Source organism: Paroedura picta, chromosome 3 (assembly GCF_049243985.1).
Source record: "Paroedura picta isolate Pp20150507F chromosome 3, Ppicta_v3.0, whole genome shotgun sequence".
Lineage (NCBI taxonomy): Eukaryota > Metazoa > Chordata > Lepidosauria > Squamata > Gekkonidae > Paroedura > Paroedura picta.
The window spans coordinates 121,274,138-121,294,942 of NC_135371.1; the positions used below are offsets into that span (position 1 = coordinate 121,274,138).

The window sequence follows — 20,805 nt, forward strand, 5'->3', positions numbered from 1 at the left end:
GTATATACAGTGGTCCCCAACCCCCCGTCCGGAGACCAGTACCGGTTCGTAGATCAGTTGGTACTGGGCCACGGCTCCTCCTCGTCCTCCTCCCAGGCTGCTGCCTCAGGGGCTGCCCTGCCACTCTGCCGCCGGCTCACCTTTGGTGCTCTCCGGCGGACACCATGGCTGGGGCTTCCCCTCGGTGTTGCACTGCGCAGCTGCTGCTGGCAGTGCCCCCCAGTGGACGGTAGGAAGTCAGGGACGCTGGCGAGAAAGTAAGAGGAGCAGGGGCTCATGCGATGGCGGTGACGTCCCTTGGCAAAAGACTACCCCTCCCCACAGGCCTCAGTAAAATTGTTAAGCGTTGACTGGTCCCCGGTGCTAAAAAGGTTGGGGACCACTAATATCTGGGTTGTCTGCCTGTATGTCATCTCCAGAGTCATAATACCTTCTTTTCTTTTCCACTTTGCAGCGCACACTCAAACCTTGCACTGAGGAACATCTAGGCTGCCTCAAGTAGGGCAATACCAGAGAGATGGAAAGCACAGGAAGAGCAAATATTACTTTGTTAAGGGACTTATCCATTCCATTTATTTCCTTCATTCAGCACTCATAAATATACACAGTATGAAATATCTTTCATTCTTTAATTTCATTTCAACTTTCCAATGGACAATATTTATTCCATCTATACAAATAATTTATATTTTGTTTATATAATATACATATGTATTAATTCAAGTATATCAAATATAAAATTCAAAGCAATTACATGACTTTTAAATTTGTAAACAGTAATTATAGCACCATGCATGGAGAACCAATTAAACTCATGATTGCATATATATGTCAGAATCTTTTAAAGTCATTATTCTCTGTGAACAAAGTCTGAGTCCAGTGTCACTTTTAAGACCAATTAAGTTTAATTCTGGATATCTGAAGAAGTGAGCATGCATGTGAAAGCTTATACCCAGAATTAAACTTTGTTGGTCTTAAAGGTGCCACTGGACTCAAACTTTGTTCTGTTGCTTCAGACCAACATGGCTACCCACTGGAATCTACTATTCTTTGTAGCTACTCATTGTAGTATCAATGACATATTTGTGGCTCCAACAAGCATTACTGGATCACAACTTTCATTATTCCTTTTCTGCAGCACATCTGTGGCTTTTGGATATGCCAATGTATCATTGCACATAATGCCATCCTTGCAATAAGTCTTATCACTGATTCTAAATTACTTACATTCAGTTCTGAGGCAACTCTAAAATATATATATAATACTGTTTCTCCAAGAAATCTGAATACTTTGTCTTGCAGAACTTTTCACTGTGCCTGTATCCTCTATAATGTTCTTGAATTGTGGGGTTGCAATTTGCTAAGCAACGGAAAAAACTTGAAGCATGACTGGTGAGCTATTTATACTACTTTTAAGAAATAGTAGGATGTTAGACTTTTATCAGCAAGCAGACAATATTCCATGACACAATGGAGACTGAGCAGTTTATTGTGCCAGGAGCTTTCAAGGGCAAGAGACTATGCTAGGTATAAAAATACATGTTGATTCAACTAAACCAAGTGTGTTCTAAAGATAAAGGGAATATAAAATGCACCCTGAATATTAAAAAGCTAAAACTGAATGCAACACACATCTGAAGTAGGCAAATACCAACTTTCCCTTATATACCAGCCCAAATTGGTCTGTGGGTTGACACTTATAGAGACTTAGTTTATAAAACTCTAGGAAAATCATCAGGATAACAAATGGCAATCTCCAAACTTCTGATTAAGGTACAGACTTTACAACATAAGAGAATTGACATGTTTTGTAAAGATAAAAATGACCACCTCATATTTCAAAAACAGAACAGTACAGCACCAGGAAGATTGGCTCCTAGCAAAGTGCACCAGGCATCAAAGTGATGTGCAAAAAAAGTGCTTAGGCGCATCTAAGTAAAGAAATTTTATTAAGCACGCTTACTATGTGCCTTTGAGACATAAGGGTTTTTTTTCAAACTAGCAACTGCACATTTTTTCTGTATCTTTAGATTGCACCAAAATGAAAAAAGTACTTTGTAGTTTAAGTGCTCAGTCAGTGAATTTTTTAATGGAAGATGAGGTCTAATCTATACCTTGGCTTTTGTTAAAAAAGAAAACTAAACAAACCCTCTACTGTTCTGTGAACCTACTTGACATCTCATCCAGAAAGAATCAATTTTATTTTATTACTAGCAGTAGAGCCCACTGTCAAAAAAATACAGCGGGCCCTAGGGGAGGGTTTGCTTCCCCTCACGCCCATGTAGCAAAATGTTCCCCAGGCCCCAGGGCTTGGGGAGCATTTTAAAGGCGGCGGGGACGCGTTAAGACGTTGGCCAAGCCCCGGGGAAGGCGCTCCACGGCTCCTGGAGCCGCGGAGTGCCTTCCCCGGGGCTTGGGCAGCATTGTAAAGGCGGGGGGGGGTCTTTAAGACGCTGGCCAAGCTCCGGGGAAGGCGCTCCGTGGCTCCTGGAGCCGCAGAGCGCCTTCCCCGGGGCTTGGCCAGCGTTATAAAGGCGAGGGGGGGCTTTAAGACGCTGCCCAAGCCCCGGGGAAGGCGCTCCGCGGCTCCTGGAGCCGCGGAGCGCCTTCCCCGGGGCTTGGCGAGCATTTTAAAGGCGCCGGCGGGGCTTTAAGACGCCGCCCAAGCCCCGGGGAAGGCGCTCCGCGGCTCCTGGAGCCGCGGAGTGCCTTCCACGGGGCTTGGGCAGCGTTTTAAAGGCGGCGGCGGGGCTTTAAGACGCTGGCCAAGCCCCGGGGAAGGCGCTCCGCGACTCCTGGAGCCGCAGAGCGCCTTCCCCGGGGCTTGGGCAGCGTTGTAAAGGCGGGGGGGGGGCTTTAAGACGCTGGCCAAGCCCCGAGGAAGGCGCTCCGTGGCTCCTGGAGCCGCGGAGCGCCTTCCCGGCTTGGGCAGCGTTGTAAAGGCGGGGGGGGGGGGCTTTAAGACACTGCCCAAGCCCCGGGGAAGGCGCTCCGTGGCTCCTGGAGCCGTGGAGCGCCTTCCCCGGGGCTTGGCCAGCGTTTTAAAGGCGAGCCGTTTTCGGGGCAGGGGCCAGGGAGCCTACCTTCGCTCTCGGCAGCCAGCAAAGTAATGGCCGCCGGAGCGAAGGGAAGCTCTGGTGGGGTGGGTTGGGAGGCGCTTTGCGCCTCCCAATTGGTTTGTGGCCGGGCAAGCAGCCAATCAGCAGCCGATTGGCAGCTGGGGGGTGGACTGACCAGCGGAGGGGCCAATTGGGAGGCGCTTTGCGCCTCCCGATTGGGCCCTCCACTGGTCAGTCCAGGGGAAGGGGCTTATCGGCACCCTTCTTCATCCCGGACAGGGCCCACCTTCGGAGCCCTTACTCTTTTATTTAGTCCGCGGCGCCGCGGCGCTGTGTTAAAGATTATTATTATTATGGATACTATCCTATTAGTCTTAAAAACACAGACATTTTATGTTAGGGTCTATCATAAAATAGAGAGTCCATGCCTTGGTTTTATAAGACCTTAAATATGAGATAATACAGCCAAGTGGCCAATAAAGGAAGCATGAAACAAAACGGAGTGTTCATAAACCGAGTCACAATGGAACAGGGTTATTCTGCTCAGAATGCCAAATTGAAGCTGAAGCAACAGAGCATATGTGAATTAGAAGAAAACAGTCTGAAAGCACACAAGCTAGGATTCACATCCTAATTGGTGTATTGTTTAACAAGACTCCAGTTTAGAACAGGTGCAGATGAGAAGTCAAGAGAGCTGATGGAATCTCTGCTCTAATTTGTGCTGTGTAAATATGTGACAAACGAAGGTCAAAGTTAATCCCCAATCTAATGCATACTGCAATAAACACACAGCCTCCTATGCCTTGCAGTGGTTTTTTCTTCTAGTCTACTGAGCTGCAGGGAAAGCAGCAGTGCACTTCTAGAGAGAAAGCAGGAAGCTAGGCCTGGCACATCATAGCACAATCAGCCACATCACCTTCCTGTTCTTGAATCAGAGAGACCCTTCCATCTAGGCCACCTGTGCTGGCTGCTGCGGATACTCAAAAAACCTATGCAACACACATATTCTAGTTCTCATGGGAAAATGCTTTAGTTCTGCCATAGACATTTTGGTCTGTTTGTGGTAACCTGTCTTTTTGTGCAGCTCCCCATAGCTATTATACATAGGACAGCTTGCTAGTATTCAAAGTAGACTTGTGTCCAAATATATTCTGTATTCCCTTGGCTGGTAGAATGTGATGGAAAGTCATGGATATGTATATACAAGCCTATCTTAATAACTTTCTAACAAAATATTTGTATCTGTGGTGTAAATTTGAAATCTTTAATTTGGTGACCATTATCAACGTGTGGCAGGTCAGAATAGCATTCATATCTCTTACATGTTTGAACAGGGCCTCATTCCACAGAGCTATGATCTTGAGTTGAGTCCCTGAGGAAGTATTTGAAGGGGGAAAAAATTCCTGTGACATTTATTTACCGTAGTTTCAATTTGCTATGTGTAAGGTAAAACAAAAAAACTATTGTCTTTATCCTTACAAGACATTGTTGTGGGAGCACAGTGAATGAAGGTTGACAACCTTATGCTTTATTTCTATTGGCACCTATTCCCCAGTTTATTATATGCCCTGTTACAAGACCTCTCACCCTCTCCACATTGGGCCAGGCTGTTCCCTGCAACAGACTTGTTTGCCTTTCCCCTGGAGCCCTTTCTATTTAGTCCTCAAGTCTTGGGGCATTCAGTGGCACCCTAGCAAAGGATATGAACAGCTGTTATCATTAGCTTCACTGAATTATGCCTGCAAAAGTATTGATGGGTAGTAACAAAGATTTGGGTAAGTATTTGGCCAGTCCCACATCTTCATCTCCTGGCAAGCTAGTCTGCCTGGCTCTTGTCTTTTGCAAGCAATAGCTAGGTTCCAGACATGGGGACACTTCAATGCTGCAATAAAAGAAAGAATTGCCTGTTAGCCAATATTCAAACTATACATCAAAAACTGATGTGACATTTAAATATTCAGTTGCTGCTTTATGGGATAACCTCTGGGGGAGTTGAAATTCAAAAACAGCAGACCATATCTCATACAGCATAGCAAAGCTATCCAATATATTCTGAATGCACACCATTAATCTGCAGTAGTCAAAATCAGTTGCAAAGGTTGAGAAGCAACTTCATAGTATTTGCAGTGCGAACTTGATGTTACTGGGAGATCGATGAAAAGGACCTCTTCATTTAAGAAAATACTTAGCAGTTTAATTACTTCACGTATAGGTGCTGCAACACAAATGTTCTATGTTCTATAACAGCTATTGTCTACTGAATGGGAGAGAGAAAAAATGAAGGAGGACCTGAGAGTGGAGGATGAAGAGACCTGTGGATGTTCAAAGATAAAGAAGGGGAAACCAGAGGAGGGGTGTGTGCAGACAGAAGAGTGTATTGTGAGGCATCTGTAACAGCTTGCGCTGTTAAAAAAATTGAGCAAGGGATAGGTGGGCAGGGACTGTCCAGACTTCACGTGTCCTGATCAGGCCAAAGTCCAGACAGTCACTGCCCCAACGCCCTGGCCAGGGTGATCATATGCAATCACTGCCGGTCTGCCCCTGACTGCTGCCGGGAGAGGAGGTCAGTAGGGCTGCCAAAGAGGGGGAAAGGAGGCTTGGACAGGCCACACCAGCCCTTTTTGCCCCAGGGCTGTCCTAACTATCATGTCCAACAACTTCCCTCCCTTTGCCTCAGACCACTGACAGAGCTGGCAGGTGGCTGGTGAGTGCTCCCCCCTCCCCATCTTCAGGCCTGCTATTAAGGACAGGCCTCTGACAGGCCCTGACTGAGAGGAGGGAGGTGTTTCCAAGAGCAACACAGGGGAGTCTGTGGGGGTACTTGTGCTTTCCTTCTGGGGGGGGGGAGAAACTTTCCCCTTCTGCCTAACCGTTGGCTGACAGGGAGGCCACAGAAAAGCCTCTTTTCACTTATAATACTGCTCTGGTCGGCCTTGCTGCTGGAGGGAAGAAACAGCCAAGCCATGTATATTTCTTCTTTGTGACTCTCTGCAGATTTGCACAGGGTTGTTGTGCAGACAAAACTGGATGCTGTTGTGGAGGATTTTTTGTCTCCTGTTTCTTCTCCACAACAACCCTGTCCAAACTCCAAAGCAGCCATTTTTGGAAATATTCCTGGGGGTTTGAAGGAGGGCATGAAAATGGTACAATGCCTCAGAATCCACCCTCCAAAATAGCCATTTTTGCCTGCAGAGCTGATCATTATAATCTAGAGATGAGCAGTGATCTAGAAATGATGGTAGAGGCTTGCAGACTGCATTTGGGGTGAGTGGTGCAGGTGGGTCCCTACTGGGCTTTAGCTAGCCCTTACCAGCAACTGTTTGTATTCTGGGGCACAGACAGACAGACAGACCAGCATCGGTCCTGTGAATTTGGAAAGTGCAGGAAGATCTAAATGAAGAATATTTACAGACTGAAACCGTTAATAGTGAACAAGTAAATGGCTGGAGAGACATGGGAACTGAAGTGACTTTTTTCAACATTGACCTGGTAAAACAGTATTTGCCAGAAATGTCCTATGAACTCAAAGGCATGAGTGGCCCAGAATTTCAATTGGACTTAGCTTTACAGGAAAGTACACAGTGAGACTTTGGGGAAAACGAGGTGATCCACTTTTATTAGGCAATGACTTGGCCTTGCGGATAACAACAGGGACTGCAGTTGCCAGCAGTAAACCTCAGAGTTCAGAAGAGCAGACATCATCAGCCAATCAACTGACTTTGCGAGCCAAGGGGTGTCTGAGGCCATGTGCATTCCTTTTGAAGGGGCGCATGTGAGGGGGGGGGAGCTTTCTCTTCAGTCTAACTGCTTGAAGATGAGCTGTACTTCCAGGGGATTCTCAGACCCCACCTGAAGGCTGGCATCCCTAAACCTATGCTACACAGTCATCCCTCCAAAGCAGTCATTTGTGCCTAGGGAGCTGATCTTTATAGTGTGGAGATGAGCAACAATTCCAGGCCCCAACTGGAGGTTGGCTGTCCCTGGTCTGGAAATATCAAAATGACTGCTCAAAAGGGTCTCAAAAGCCACCTAGCACCCCCTGATCTATTTCAGGTCAAGAAAACACTGCAGAGAGGAGGTAAGGCTGCCAGATTGGTGTAGGTTCATGTTCTGGAATTCTACACTACCTAAGTATACATAAAGATGATTAAGGTCAAGACTGCTGTGCACAGAGAGACCTCCTCTTAGGGTTGCCAGCTTCCAAGTGAGGCTCTCTACCTCACCTCCCTCACAGGGATCTGCTATGGGGAGAAGAAGATTATTGGAAACTGCTTTGAGACACCTGAGGCCTGCTGGGTGACTGTAGGCCATTCTTAGTTCTCTCAGACCTCTCACAGCCCCACATCCCTCACAGGTTGTCTATTGTGGGGAGACGAAGGGAAAAGGTGTTTGTAAACCAGTTTGAGACTCCTTTGGGTAGTAATCAAAAGGGTACAAAAATCCAGCTCTACACCAATTTGGTGTAGTGGTTAGATGTGCGGACTTCTAATCTGGTGAGCCGGGTTCGATTCTGCACTTCCCCACATGCAGCCAGCTGGGTGGCCTTGGGCTCACCATGGCGCTGATAAAGCTGTTCTGACTGAGCAGTGATATAAGAGCTCTCTCAGCCTCACCCACTTCACAGGGTGTCTATGTGGGGAGAGGAAAGGGAAGGCGACTGTAAGCTGCTTTGAGCCTCCTTCGGGTAGAGAAATGTGGCATATAAGAACCAACTCTTCTTTTTCTAAAGAGCAACTGTGAAAGAAGCATGTGGGCACATAACATTTTATCAACGGTAAAAAAAATGGAGACAGAAGGAGCAGGGTGGACACCTGTGTATTGTGGCTATCCCATGTGGGCACATAACATTTTATCAACGGTAAAAAAAATGGAGACAGAAGGAGCAGGGTGGACACCTGTGTATTGTGGTTATCCCATGTGGATTAGGGCAGGGGGACATTTCGGTGTCTGTGGCCTAATTCACACAGGAAGGGAAATGATGGTGAACGCAGAACTGGGAGGAATTTGTTGCCATGTAATCTCCTAAGAAGAGTCTCCAGTCTGATTTTCCCTTCACATATCTGAAGACATGGCTCTGGAAAGCTCATCTGTAACCACTATGCCACAGTTCTCAAAGATCAGTCCTCTCCCACACCCAACGAACATTCCAAACCACAGGTTCTTGACACCCATCTCTCCGCACCCTTGCCCTCATTTGTCACCACGCCACCACAACCTCCCACACAATGCACACATTCAACCCCATGCCCTTACAGACTGGCCAACTCCTCCCCTTCCTCTTCCCACCACCCTCTAGTACCCATTGTATTCCTGGATACAATGGTCTTTGCCCTTAGTAGAAAATGGTAACTCTGGATACAGAGAGCTATGAGTTACAAATGAGAAGCTGGAAGACATAGGGGCAGAAAAATGATTGAGGTGGGGAAAGATACCCGCTGTAATTCTGGGATATCTGTAACCACCACCTGGAAACTGGCAGCCCTAATGCAGGAGTCTGTCCAGATTGGAACTTGTCAATCCCCCACCAACTGGGCATTAAAAACCAGGATCAAGCCACAGTTTGAGGATTTGAATGAGGGAGGGGAAATCTGAGAGAAAAGTTAATAAACAAACAATAGCTCTTTAAGTAACTTTACCCAATCACATTCTTGTAGATTCTTCTGGAGTCCTTGTCCAGGCATACAGTGAAGGACCTATGTTCTGTGCTTTGCATTTTGATGTTGCGTGCTTGGATCTTGTTTGTAACTAACTATTATAAATATGAAACAAGAATTTGCATTAAAAAGTTGGACTTTTCTCAGCCAAGACCAAATCCAAATTAGAGATAATGTATATGCATGACGGCTTTGGGTTTTTTTCTTGTTTTGTTTTGAATTGAACTGCTTTTCTGAGTATTGTGTCATAATTTACTTAACCTATTTTAAATACACTATGTTAGCAAAAGAAAACAAAATTTACTGCACTAGAGCAGCAATGATGGGTAAATGAAGATGCCTTTTGGAATAAAAATTAATCCACAGTGAGACATTATCTCATTAGCTAATGAAATCTAATGATAAAGAGATCAAGTTTGGTCAACAGGATGGAGAATCATTTGCAGTTTTTATGTAAAATCCAAATCTTGTTCGTTAAAAACACCATGAAGCTGCCTTATATTGAATCAGATCATTAATCTATCAAGTACAACACCATCTCTTCAGACTCTCAGCAGCTCTCCAGATTCTCAGGCAGAGATCTTCCATATCACCTACTATCTGATTCTTGTAACTGGAGAAGTTTCTGGTGGAATCTACCACTGAGCTACAGCTCTTCCCCCTTCCTCTGGGTTTGCAATTCTTTGCTTTTTAAAACTTTTATACCATGGGATAAGTTTCACTAAAATTATTCAGTATATTGTGTTTTTCTCCTGTTTTCTGCAGCAGATTGCTTAGGAGTCTCCCAGTCATTGCTTTCAGACACTAATCCACACCACCAAGATCATAATTCTGACTAGTCAGACCACCACTTACAGAATATGATCGTCCCGAGAGATTGGCTGTCTTTACAATTTCAGCAACATTGACATTCAAGCACACCAGATCTGCAATGGAACAATGATGAGAGACATCAGGGCGGACATTCATCAGGAGGAAGAGTTGGGTGTCATCTGCATATTGATGGCAGCCCAGCCCAAACTTCCGTACCAGTTGTGCAAGAAGGCGCATGAAGATGTTGAATAGGATAGGAGAGAGGACCGCTCCTTGTGGGACTCCACAAGTAAGTTGCCGGCGGTCTGATGTTTTCACTCCTATTGCAACCCTGTCCACGATCCTGGAGGAAGGAGATCAGCCATTGAAGGGCTGTCCCTTGCATCGATGAGGTGGCGAGCTAGAAGCTCATGATCGACTGTGTCGAACGCTGCTGAGAGGTCTAGTAATATCAGCAGTGCCGACCCACCTCGGTCCAACTGGCACTGTCTCTACCTCATGTAAGGAGTCACTCTTCTCCGGCAAGTGTACTCCCCCACGTTGTTGTAGACTGTTGGAATATGCAAGATCTGTAGTGCGCATGATTCGATATAAAAATATCCTACAGAGGGCACTGGAGATGTGTAGATAGCATATTTATATCAAAAGCCTCTTGGTATTTTTCATGTAATCATATCCTGTGTCCTGATTGGCTCACCTGGAGATTCCCTGCTCCATTGAGCACACTTCCTTCCTGTTTGCCTTCCAATGAAGAACAGTTAGTCAGTTAGACTGTTAAGACTCTTTCTCTGTATTCTCTTTTTTTACAGTTGTTTCTAATCTCAATAATACTATTTTTTTCTTTAAGTAACCGCGCTCTGCTCCTTTGCATATTTAAACTCTATATACCCTGACCCAGATACCCTGATGCTATATACCCTGACTCACATAGTCTAGCCTGGCCAGTTCTCATCAGTTCTTATAAGCTAAGCAGGGGTGGCTCTGGTTTTTATTTGGATGGGAGACCATCAGAAGACTAGGATTAGGATGCAGAGGAAGGCAATTGCAAACCACTTCTGAGGGCCATTCCACATGACTTAAATGTAGCCGAAGTCTTGCCTTATGTAAACACTACTAATTTAATGTTCTGCATGACGTCGCAAACAAACCGCCAAACTCCCGCAACAATCAGAATTTTATAACGCTTAGGGGGAAATCCAGAAAAGTGGATTCCCCCGGAAAAAAACGCTACACTTCTGAGAACAAGCTGCAACACATCAGCGAAAGACTCTCCCTAGCTCTTGCCCCCAAGCTTCTGGAGATGCGATCGCCATTCCCCCCCCCCCTAAACCGGCAAAAGCAATGAATAAGCGAGACTTCTCCGGCTGGAGTGCTTCCATAGAAATGCTTAACAGTAAAACAAAGCTCCCTTCTGCAATTGTCTTTAAAGTTTCCGAGCACTATACATCCCCCTGTTCGACACTGCCCGTAATTTCGGCCACAAATTGCGCCCATGGGGGGGGGGGGATTTTTTTTTTTTACTTGAAGAGCGTGTAAACGATTAAGCGCCAGCTCCTACGCCAGTGAAAAAGGTCTTTCTGAGACAATGAATGAACAAATATTCATTGCTGCTGGTGTTTTGGGGTTTTTAAAAAACAGTTTTTAAAGGAAAAGGGGCTTTCCAGGAACACAAACACAACAGTTCATTGGCTGTTCTGTTTGATTGACGGCCAGGGGCGGGAAGAAGCGTGGAAAAATATCGCCTCCTTTGTTATGATTCCAGCAAGACCAGAAACCTGTGGGGAATGAATAGACCGTTAGTGGGACTTCAATATTCCACTAGAATTGAAGGTATGTGGAATGACTAAATTCCACTATTAAATATAGCGTTTCTGCATACTGCAAACATTTAGCAACATTGGTCATTGTGTGGAATGGCCCTGAATGTCTATTGTCTTGAAAACTCTATGGAGTTGCTGTGACAAAATGCCTCCATTGCTATTTCAAAAGGACAGTTTTTTCCTCTGGGCTGGGGAGAGAGGGGGATGGGCTGCTAAGCCCCTGTTCATCTTCGCTTTCACGTGTTAATTGACCTGGCCAGGAAGCCAGTACCTGGAATGGGGGGGGGGAGGGAGAGCTTCTTCTTCCCAGAATTCCTCGCTGCAGGGCTTCCTGTGTGATGGGACAGGGAAAGTATATAGGATTGTGACCAGAGAGGGCTTTTGCCTCCTGGGTCTTCACCTGCTGATTATCAGGGAAGGAGCCTGCTCTTAAGAGAAGAGGTGAGCAGCCATCTTGGACATGTGAGCGATGCGATGGAACTTGGGAACCTCTTTAAGCAAAGGTCCCTGCCCTGTACTTAACATTATATAGGGTGTTCTTAGCAGAGGGACAGAAGGATTGCTTTTCATCCAGTTTCTTTTGCCTCTTTTGCTTAACTCTGTGCTGTGCGAAAGATCTGCTTTTTAAACCTTGTTTTCTTAATACATCTTTTATAAATTGGAAGTGGGCCATGGTTCTCTGATCCACGTAGTGCTCCCTCACCTTGGAAACACTAGCCCAGCGCAAAGGGAATACCCAGGGGGGTGAATCCTTGCAGTATCTCATCCCCCATAGTGCTCAGGTGCTGGGGCTGTGGGAGACCACCGAGGCAAGGCCTCACCCAAGCAAAAGCTAGAGGCCTTGGCACTTCCAGCTGTAACCATGTACTTTACCAGGTGGTGGCAACTATTACCCAGAGCGTTCATTTTGCCACCCACCTGGAGTTGGCACCCAGCCAGAACAGGGGTGGAAAAGCATAGAACTGGACCTGCAAGGCAAAAGCAGGATGGTTCTGCCACAGTGGCCATAAATCAGCTGTAACTTGGTAGAGGGGAAGATGCATGATTCTTTAAAAGTATAGTCATACAAAAAACCCCCCAAAGACAGACCACTAAATTCTTGGGCAGGGAGATGAAACTGTTTGAGAAACTTGGCATTAGGTGCACATAAGTGTATTCTCTGATGAGTGAAGCTGAAGGGAAATGGGACTTGCCCCTCAGCAATAAAAAGCATGTTGGCTCTTGGTATTAAGTCAGTCCATCTGAACTTTTCAGGTCAGGAGTGCAGCAAAGTCAGGCAGAACGATCCCTACCATGCAAAGGTTCCTGGCATTTTGTGGGCCTTGTGTCTTTCTTACTGGAACAGCTGCCCTAATCTCCAGAATGAAAATTGACAGCTCAGCCTATTCACTTTCGAAGGAAGCTTATTCCCCTCATTGAGGCTGTTATTTCATACTCCCGTATTTGAGGAAGGAAACCAGATAATGGGAGCTGTTTCAGCAAAAGTGCATGCCTCGTGCTAATAGAGAAAAATCATTTGCGGGGGTGGGGGTCATAAGCAGTGTCCCAGTTCACAGCTAGAAGTCCTTAACGTATAAACACCCCAACCTCAGCATGCTGAGGTATTTCCTCCCCATACACTGTCTTTACCTTCAATCTCATTTGAGGGAATGGCTTTCATAACCAAGCCTGTGGATCGCAAAGACGCTGTCTCCTCCTTCTCACGGTTGCTCAGCAAAACCTAGTGAGAAGAGACCACTTTTATATGTCAGTGATAAATCCCTCAGCTCTTAATGGGAACCCCACGCCACACAGCCGAGAGGCCACTAGTACACACCACTCATTTGACAGTTTATTACCTTCTTCCAAATCTAATCCCTGAGACTGTCCCCGTTGTTGTGATTTTTTATTTTTATGCTCTCCTTTAAGAAAATGAAGTAGCATGCATTTTCTAGCCAATCCACATTCTGGTCCAGAATGGGATTATGCAATGTCTACATGGTTTTCTAAGAGTTTAAATAAAACTTTGTTAAAAGTTGGTTTAAATGATATCTCACTGTGCCATTGACAGAACCACACAGGATCAGTGTTTACATCATGGCTCATCTATGCCATATTTTTGGCCATATTCAAAAATTCATCTTTTTAGTTTGCCAATGAAATGCTGAGTTATTATGCTGGGTAAGAGTGGTTTAAGGATTTGTGGGACGTGTAGCACCAGAGCCAGCTTAAGAATTAGTGGAGCCCTAACAGATTACAATTGCGTCTGGAGCAGCTGGACTGGGGGTGGAGAGGCCTCCCCACAGTGGAAAGGGGTGTCACTCCAAGTGTTCTTAAAGAGGGAAAAGGGGGAAGATGAATAGTTCCATGGACTGGAATACTGCATTAACTAAAACAGCGTATCATCAGAGAGCTCAGATAAATCATTTTCAATGTTCAGATAAACTGAATGAGCACTAGGTATTGTTTATGTTTTGGATTAGATTCAGATTTATTGCATGGGGCCAATGGCCATTACCAACTTATTACACAGCCAAGAAATAAGAAAGTCAACAACAAAAAAACACCAGCAAAACAGAAAAACATTAAATCTGATTGCTTCCAGACAGTGTTTGAAAAGGCAATGGCAGAACAATTTGAATTATTTTATTAAAATTAATACTATGGAACCTAATAATATTCAGTCAACAATAAGAGGAACCAATGGAAGCCATTAGCCAAGTTAGCAGGCTTTACACTAGATTTCTCTGTCATGAAACTCAGGCCTAAGCTAGCCAAGACTGAATCTCATTTTTTATTTTTTATTTTTATTTTTTGCCTAGGGACTGTGTATAGTGGACGGAATAGCAGATAGTGGGAGAGATCTTGCAGTTCTGGCGCTCCACAGATGCAAAGACGCTGTCCTACCGGTTCATTTGTATCAGTGGTCCCCAACCTTTTTGAGGCTGGGGACCGGCGGCAACAGGGAGGGCGATTGCCCAGCCGCGCATGCCGTGCATGTGCACACATGCATGCACCACCGTAATCACTCATGTGCGGCACTTTTGCGCATGTGCGATTTCGGTCATGCATGGCGCATATGCACATGCGCGGCCCTGCTTCCCTCTCCCCCCTCCCACAGTAAGAAGCTTCCCGGGCCGCAAGCTTGCGGCCAGAGAAGTTTTTTTACTGCCGGGGGGGGGCGGGGAGAGGGAGCCGCGGCCCAGTGCTTGGGGACCACTAATTTGTATAATGTCCTATGAGCGTGGTGGATTAATAAGGTAAGAGACAGAAAGTGTTTCATTGTGTGGTTGATGCATATTACAATGACTTTCTGTAGCTGGGAGTATGATATGTGTCATTACATATAAATCATATTATAGAAAAACCTATGGTCTGCTTTTCCTTTGCTAACTTAAGGCCACAATTTCCAGGTTAAAAATGGCCTTGCCTACCACCTTCCCCTATCAACTTCCTATGGAGCCATTTTTCCTCTAGCAATTTTCCTCTTTTCCATCACATAACTCTTCCTTCACTAGCACCATTCCTTCCTGCTGATTTTCTCCAGCAAGCTTCCCAGATCTGGATTTTCCCTGCAGACTTGGCCTTAGAACCTGTCCTGCTGACAGAGCAGCTGGTGGTGGTTGGAGATGTCCCAGAATTACAGCAAATTTCTAGGGCATCATAGATTGTTTGTTTATTTATTTACAACATTTATTCCACTTCTCCTGGAGAAAATGGCTGCTTTGATAGGTAGATTGATTTGCATTATATGCAATTGATGCCCCCCCCCCGGCCCTACACTCCCAGGCTCTACCCTCAAATCTCCAGGAATTTCTAGAATTAGAATTGGAATTGGAAACCCTAATTGTATACTAACATTCTGGATCATAATCTGGCATCATGTGTGATAGGGTCAAAGATAAGAAGAAGAAAGGCTGTTTTTCTGTACTCTGCTTTTCACTACCCAAATGAATCTCAAAGTGTTTTATAATTGCCTGTCCTTCCTTCTGCCACAACAGACACCCTGTGAGGTATCTGAGGCTGAGAAATCTCTGAGACAACTATTATGCAAGGTTTAAGAAAACTGTTACTAGCCAGCTGACTACCCAGTTCTCCAGAAACCACCAACCTGGCTACACCAAACCAGCAACTTTTGTTCATAGAATTAAACCCACCAGAGTGTTTCTGCCTGTAGCAGATGACTTTCTCACCTCACACATCTAGCTGCAGCCCAAATACCAGTTCGCTTCCCCACCAAAATGATCATTCTTGGTAGGGCATTTTACTTTTTAGAGGGGCAGGAAGTGGAAATCCTTACAGGAACAGGAACATTTTGGAAGCTCCAAGGCATTTGCTTTTACTTCCTCTACATCACTGGTAGTCAACCTGTGGTCCTCCAGATGCCCATGGACTACAATTCCCATGAGCCCCTGCCAGCAATTCCCATGAGCAAACTGGCAGCGGCTCATGGGAATTGTAGTCCATGGACATCTGGAGATCCACAGGTTGACTACCCCTGCCCTACATGGCATTTTTGTCTACAGGAATCCCTAGTAATTGTGACAAAATGTTTCAGGAAAGTAATCACAGGTCAAAATTACTTTGATATGAGGTGAGGTGTTTTTATAAAAAGTCCCTCTGACATTCAGACCAGCTCCATTTGTTGTTTCAGCCATATGGTGTACAATGACTGATGTTTCATTTTTAAATACTTTTACTTTTTTACTGAATGTAACACCTAATGCCTTTAATGTGATAATCAGTTAGCACAATAAACAGATGGGGAACCAAAAGAATAAAAGACAAAGCAAGCTAATGGTCTTTGTCATACTCTTATCAGTTGAAACATTTAAGCTTTTTGATCACATGATTGTGGAAACTAACAAAGCTGTGTGGGATCAGAACTTGTAGGGCTAGCCAGGAAAGCAAATATGATAGAGCCGGCATGGTGTAGTGGTTAAAAATTGGTGGATTCTAATCTGGAGAACCAGGTTTGATTCCTCGCTCCTCCATATGCAGCCAGCTGGGTGACCTTGGGCCAATCACAGTTCTCACAGAACAATTCTCTCAGAGCTCACTCGGTCCCACTTACCTCATAGGGTATCTGTTGTGAGGAGAGGAAGGGAAAGATGTTCGTAGCCTGCTTTGGGACTCCTTTGGGTGCTGAAGGGCTAGGTATAAACAAACAGCTTTTCTTCCTCCTTGAATTACAAGTCATGTTAGTACTGTGGGCTTAGTTATTAATATAGATGAAATATATGGCCAGAACTCCATGACAATTTCCATTTCTTGTTCAATTACATCCCTATTTTACCTGGGATTCTGAACTACTGAAATCTTATGGCTGATAATTTCAGCAAGGCATTACCCATACTGCTGAGAAGGAGCTCAGTTTTTGAAACACCTAATTCTCTCACCTTTTTATACACGAGTGTCACATCTGCACCAGGAACCTCTACTGTAGTTTTCTTCTTCATCAGCAGATTGTCTGGAAAACAAGACTGCAATGAATTGGGTAGCAGAACTTAGATTTCCCAGTTAAGATTCATTGTGTGGGTGAATATTGAAACACAGCATTGTTTTCCCCTAGGTGTTCTTGTTTTCCTAATGAAGGCCACAGAATACTGTGCACTGGATACTTTTACATGTACATGGATACATGACAGAACCAATGAGTTCTGTGACTGAAAAGAACACACATCTGGCTATATCCCCCAGTTAAGCTGCTGACCTGAGGAGTATTCTGAGTGGTTTATCAAAATTATCTAAATTATCTAAAGCCAGGTTGCCTTTATGTCTGAGGGAAAAGCTGAACAACTGCTTATGATTTTTATTTGCTATGTGCCTTTTTGCTTTCTTCAGTTGTATAAGTGTTGATAGAGCTGATGGTCAAACTATTGCTGCTGTGCATTGCTTTGGAGCTGTTATAGTTGAAAATGGTGGTATAAAATGTTGTAAATAAACCTAAGCTGAAAAGAACTGGGGACCCTTGGAATCAGACAGACCTCTGGAGGGATCAGATTCTTCCAGGGTGACATGCAGCTCAATGAGGAAGATGTCCTCAGCTGGTTCCAAACCTTGATTCTTGAAGAAAAGCTAGAAGGCAAAAAGAAGCATTCAGGGTCTCGTTCCCTGTGGCAGGATAGGTAGGCTTGGATTCTATCTCCGTTCCTTCAGAAGCCCCCTGAGATTTCCAAAATGCTGATGCTTGAGTGTATCCGACTTTCATGGACACAAAGTCACACAATCCAGCAGGCTGCTGTAAGAAGACATAGAATCAAAAGAAACAACCCTCCCCTTTCTCTTCCATGAGTGGAAATTTCAGTGAAACAGAAGCAGTGCCTCTCTGATCTCTCTTCTCTAATACAGCACCTTGGGCAGAATAATATTTGTCTGTTCATTTCCTGTAACACCCATCTGCAGCATCAGCTTTTCAAGAAACTTCTGGGGCTACTTTTGGTTGGTGGGAAAGAATCATATCCATCCATATCCTTATGCATACATTCTACACTACAGGATCCAAGTCTGTTTGCAGTGAACAGAAATGTTCAACTGGATAGCAAATGGCAGAGACTCACCTTTGCTGTATATACTTGGAAATAGACTGGCTGCAAACCCAGACGCACATAATATGCGATCACATCAATGATGAACAGCTCTGAGACTGAAGATTTACTTGGAGTAGAGGGCTGCATAGGGTCAAAGACAGTTGCATCAGTACAAACCATCTGGACAGCTCCTTGCCTTTCCTACATCTGCAAGGGATATGGAAATTCCTACACCTACATTCCTACCCCCGCTAAAGAACCATGAACAAGAATAACCCCTACAATATACATTTTTTCTGAATCACTGTTTTTCAAGTATGTGATTGTTTGTTCTTGCTGTGCTCCCTGGATAGTTTAAGGACCCAACAAAGCTGCCCTTCGGTATGCAAGTGGGAGAGGGAGGACTAGTTTTTCATCTATAAAGATGCTAACAGAATTAGATTTCAGTCCTGGTAAAAGAATCCTTTGTTCATAACAAGTTTATAGTTTCTGTGCACAGCTCATATTCCTGGGCAAGTACCATTCTCAGTAAAGAGATGCTTTGGTCATTCCTTTAATTATCTGAAGAACAGAGCAGAACGCCTCATTGCTGTTTCTAGGGAATACAGACAGAATACATACCATGGTGGCCAGCTTCGGAATCATGTGACACAGGGTGTTGACATTGCTCTCATACCATGGATCAACTCTTCCAAGATAAGCAGCCAACTCACAAGGCTCTGTCTGGTTAGGCAGAGCATATTCCTGGAATAGGAGAAACATGTCAGGAAATTTACATGGTGCAGCATTGCGGCCAAGAAAAGATGCCTTTGCCCCCATCAAAGACTGAACACGCTCACCTCAGCAAGGCTCTGAGTAGAATCAAATAAGTTTTATTTTTATTTATTTTGATCACTACTGTACGTACCTCCGTGGAGCAAGAAGTGGGCTGTTCTTCCATCACAGGCACATAATAAAACTGCACTTTTAGCCTAGGTGTAAGATATGCACGTCTGCTCTCTCGCTTCCTGGGAATGAAAATATATAGAGAGAGTGTTCTCAAGGATCAGTGAGACCACCCCAGTAATCTTGTGTCTTCAGATGGAGGGAAGGTTGCAAGACACTCGTATATAGCATTTAGGTAGTCAAGGGTTGGAATTCAGAAACCCAACTCACATTCTAACCAGGAGGAGATGTGTTACCATTCTCTAGAGAGCCTCTTGGTATCCTCTCCCTCACTCCTCCATTAAGACCTCTGAAATATTTATTACGTGTGTATTTATTATTTAGAGCTTTTCTGTGTCGCTTCTCCAAGAAATCTACTTAAGGGATCTTATAAGTAAAACATGACAAAAACACCAAAAAGATTAAAAGGGCTTTAAAAAAGCCCCTAGCAAATTGTTAACTCAACATTTTTAAACTAGCCAGAGCGTAAGTACAGCACACATTTAATGGCTTAAAAAGAGTCTATTACAACAAGTTGGAGCAGACTGTGAAAACAATTGAAAAGATCAACCATGAATTAACAGCCTGGGTAAAAAGGACTGTTTTATCTTAGCACGTACAAGACAGTACTGTCAGCACAAAATTGGCATCAAAGAGAAGCAACCTGCTTCACTTGGCTTGCCAAGTCCAGGTTGAGAAATACCTGGAGATTTGGGAGAAGAACCTAGAAAAGGCCTCAGCAGGCCATAATGCTAAGGACTGTACTTTCTAGAGATGGGCGCAAACTGAACCATGAAGTAAAACTATTCTCAAGTTTTGTCCTGTTCATGGGTTGCAAACCAAAATCCGAGTCCCCCTGCTTTCTGTTCCCTGCTTTCTTGTGCCACTGTTGGGCCTTTCTACTACCACTTTAAAGTGCCTGGACAAGAAAGTGAAACAGATGAGTTTCTGCCGCTCAAGCAAGGCCATGTAAAGGGACTGTGATCCCTTCCAACAGGGTCTGTGGGGCCATGGACCACAATTTGGTTCAGTTGGCAAAACCAATCTGCTAGTTCAATTTGTGGTTCAGCCACGAGCCAACCTGAACCACATTCTTCTGATTCATGCCCCTCCTTAGTACTTTTCAAACAGAGGAACTTATCTTTATAATTCTGGGAGATCTCCAGGTCTCACCTGAATGCTGGCAACCCTACAATTCACCTCTGCAAGCTGGGGGATAGAGATCAGGGCTTGTGAGAGGGATCTTAATTGGACTGTTGGAAGTGTGGAAGGAGGTAGTGCTTCAGGTACTCCAGTTATGAGCCAAGATGCCCTATTAGCCTTCCTGAACATGATAAGGAATACAGCCTCCTTGTATTCTAATAGCTCATTGTAATCAAACTATTACCATGCACTCAAAACTATACTATTGAGAAGCATGTGCAGAGTTGTAAAGGACCATTACTGGGTCTCTGTAGCAAAAGCTGTGTGACCCTTTCCTACTATTGCCTATGAAATGCCTTTTCCCAAACTAGTAATGAATGGCTATTTACCTCAAGGAATAATAGGCCTGGACAAGGCGTGCCAGAACTCTGTCATCACCTAGCACCAAGACTTGAGCCGTGTGCAGTCTTTTCAACTGAGCGATGGGTTCCATGACACTACTGCCACATTTCCGGTGCAGTTTCCCAGCAGGCTTTGCACCCTGCCCATTGGAGCCAGTCTGTAGGAGTGATAAGCAGTCTAGAGTAGAAACCCTCTTCTTTATGCCCCCCTTCCTCTGGAGTCGGGAGCGCTCAGCCTCAGGAACTTCATCATCTGGCATCGGGAGGTCCCGCTCGATGCCACTGTCAGTGGATAACACAGAGAAGCGTGCCTGCTCACAGCCGTCATAGTCAGGTCCCATTTCTTGAATCTCAAAGCTATCCAGTACTTGACTCAGAGAGTCCTCCTCACAGGACTGACTCTGTGGCCGGAGGAACAGCACTAGCTCTTTCCCTAAATGGAGGAGATGGCTGTGAGGTTTCCAGAAGGCCATCACAAAGCT

General features: G+C 44.8%; 1 protein-coding gene across 5 annotated transcripts in view; it reads right to left on the reverse strand.

The window, feature by feature from the left end:
* Positions 1 to 2,953: 2,953 nt before the first annotated feature.
* The window catches only part of PIK3R6 (phosphoinositide-3-kinase regulatory subunit 6), a 67,234-nt gene continuing 49,382 nt past the window's right edge, over positions 2,954 to 20,805 (reverse strand). For 4 of the 5 annotated variants that reach the window (XM_077327502.1, XM_077327500.1, XM_077327501.1 and 1 more), the window contains 10 exons: positions 20,312 to 20,756; positions 18,763 to 18,862; positions 18,477 to 18,599; positions 17,886 to 17,996; positions 17,313 to 17,403; positions 16,725 to 16,795; positions 12,976 to 13,066; positions 9,569 to 9,639; positions 8,696 to 8,808; positions 2,954 to 4,941 (listed from right to left, as the gene is read on the reverse strand). In XM_077327502.1, the coding sequence (XP_077183617.1) occupies positions 4,785 to 4,941; positions 8,696 to 8,808; positions 9,569 to 9,639; positions 12,976 to 13,066; positions 16,725 to 16,795; positions 17,313 to 17,403; positions 17,886 to 17,996; positions 18,477 to 18,599; positions 18,763 to 18,862; positions 20,312 to 20,756 (1,373 nt within the window). In that variant the 3' untranslated portion in view covers positions 2,954 to 4,784. Of the gene's footprint in view, positions 4,942 to 8,695; positions 8,809 to 9,568; positions 9,640 to 12,975; positions 13,067 to 16,724; positions 16,796 to 17,312; positions 17,404 to 17,885; positions 17,997 to 18,476; positions 18,600 to 18,762; positions 18,863 to 20,311; positions 20,757 to 20,805 lie in introns of those variants that run through there. The other variant, XR_013229373.1, reaches the window with a different exon arrangement.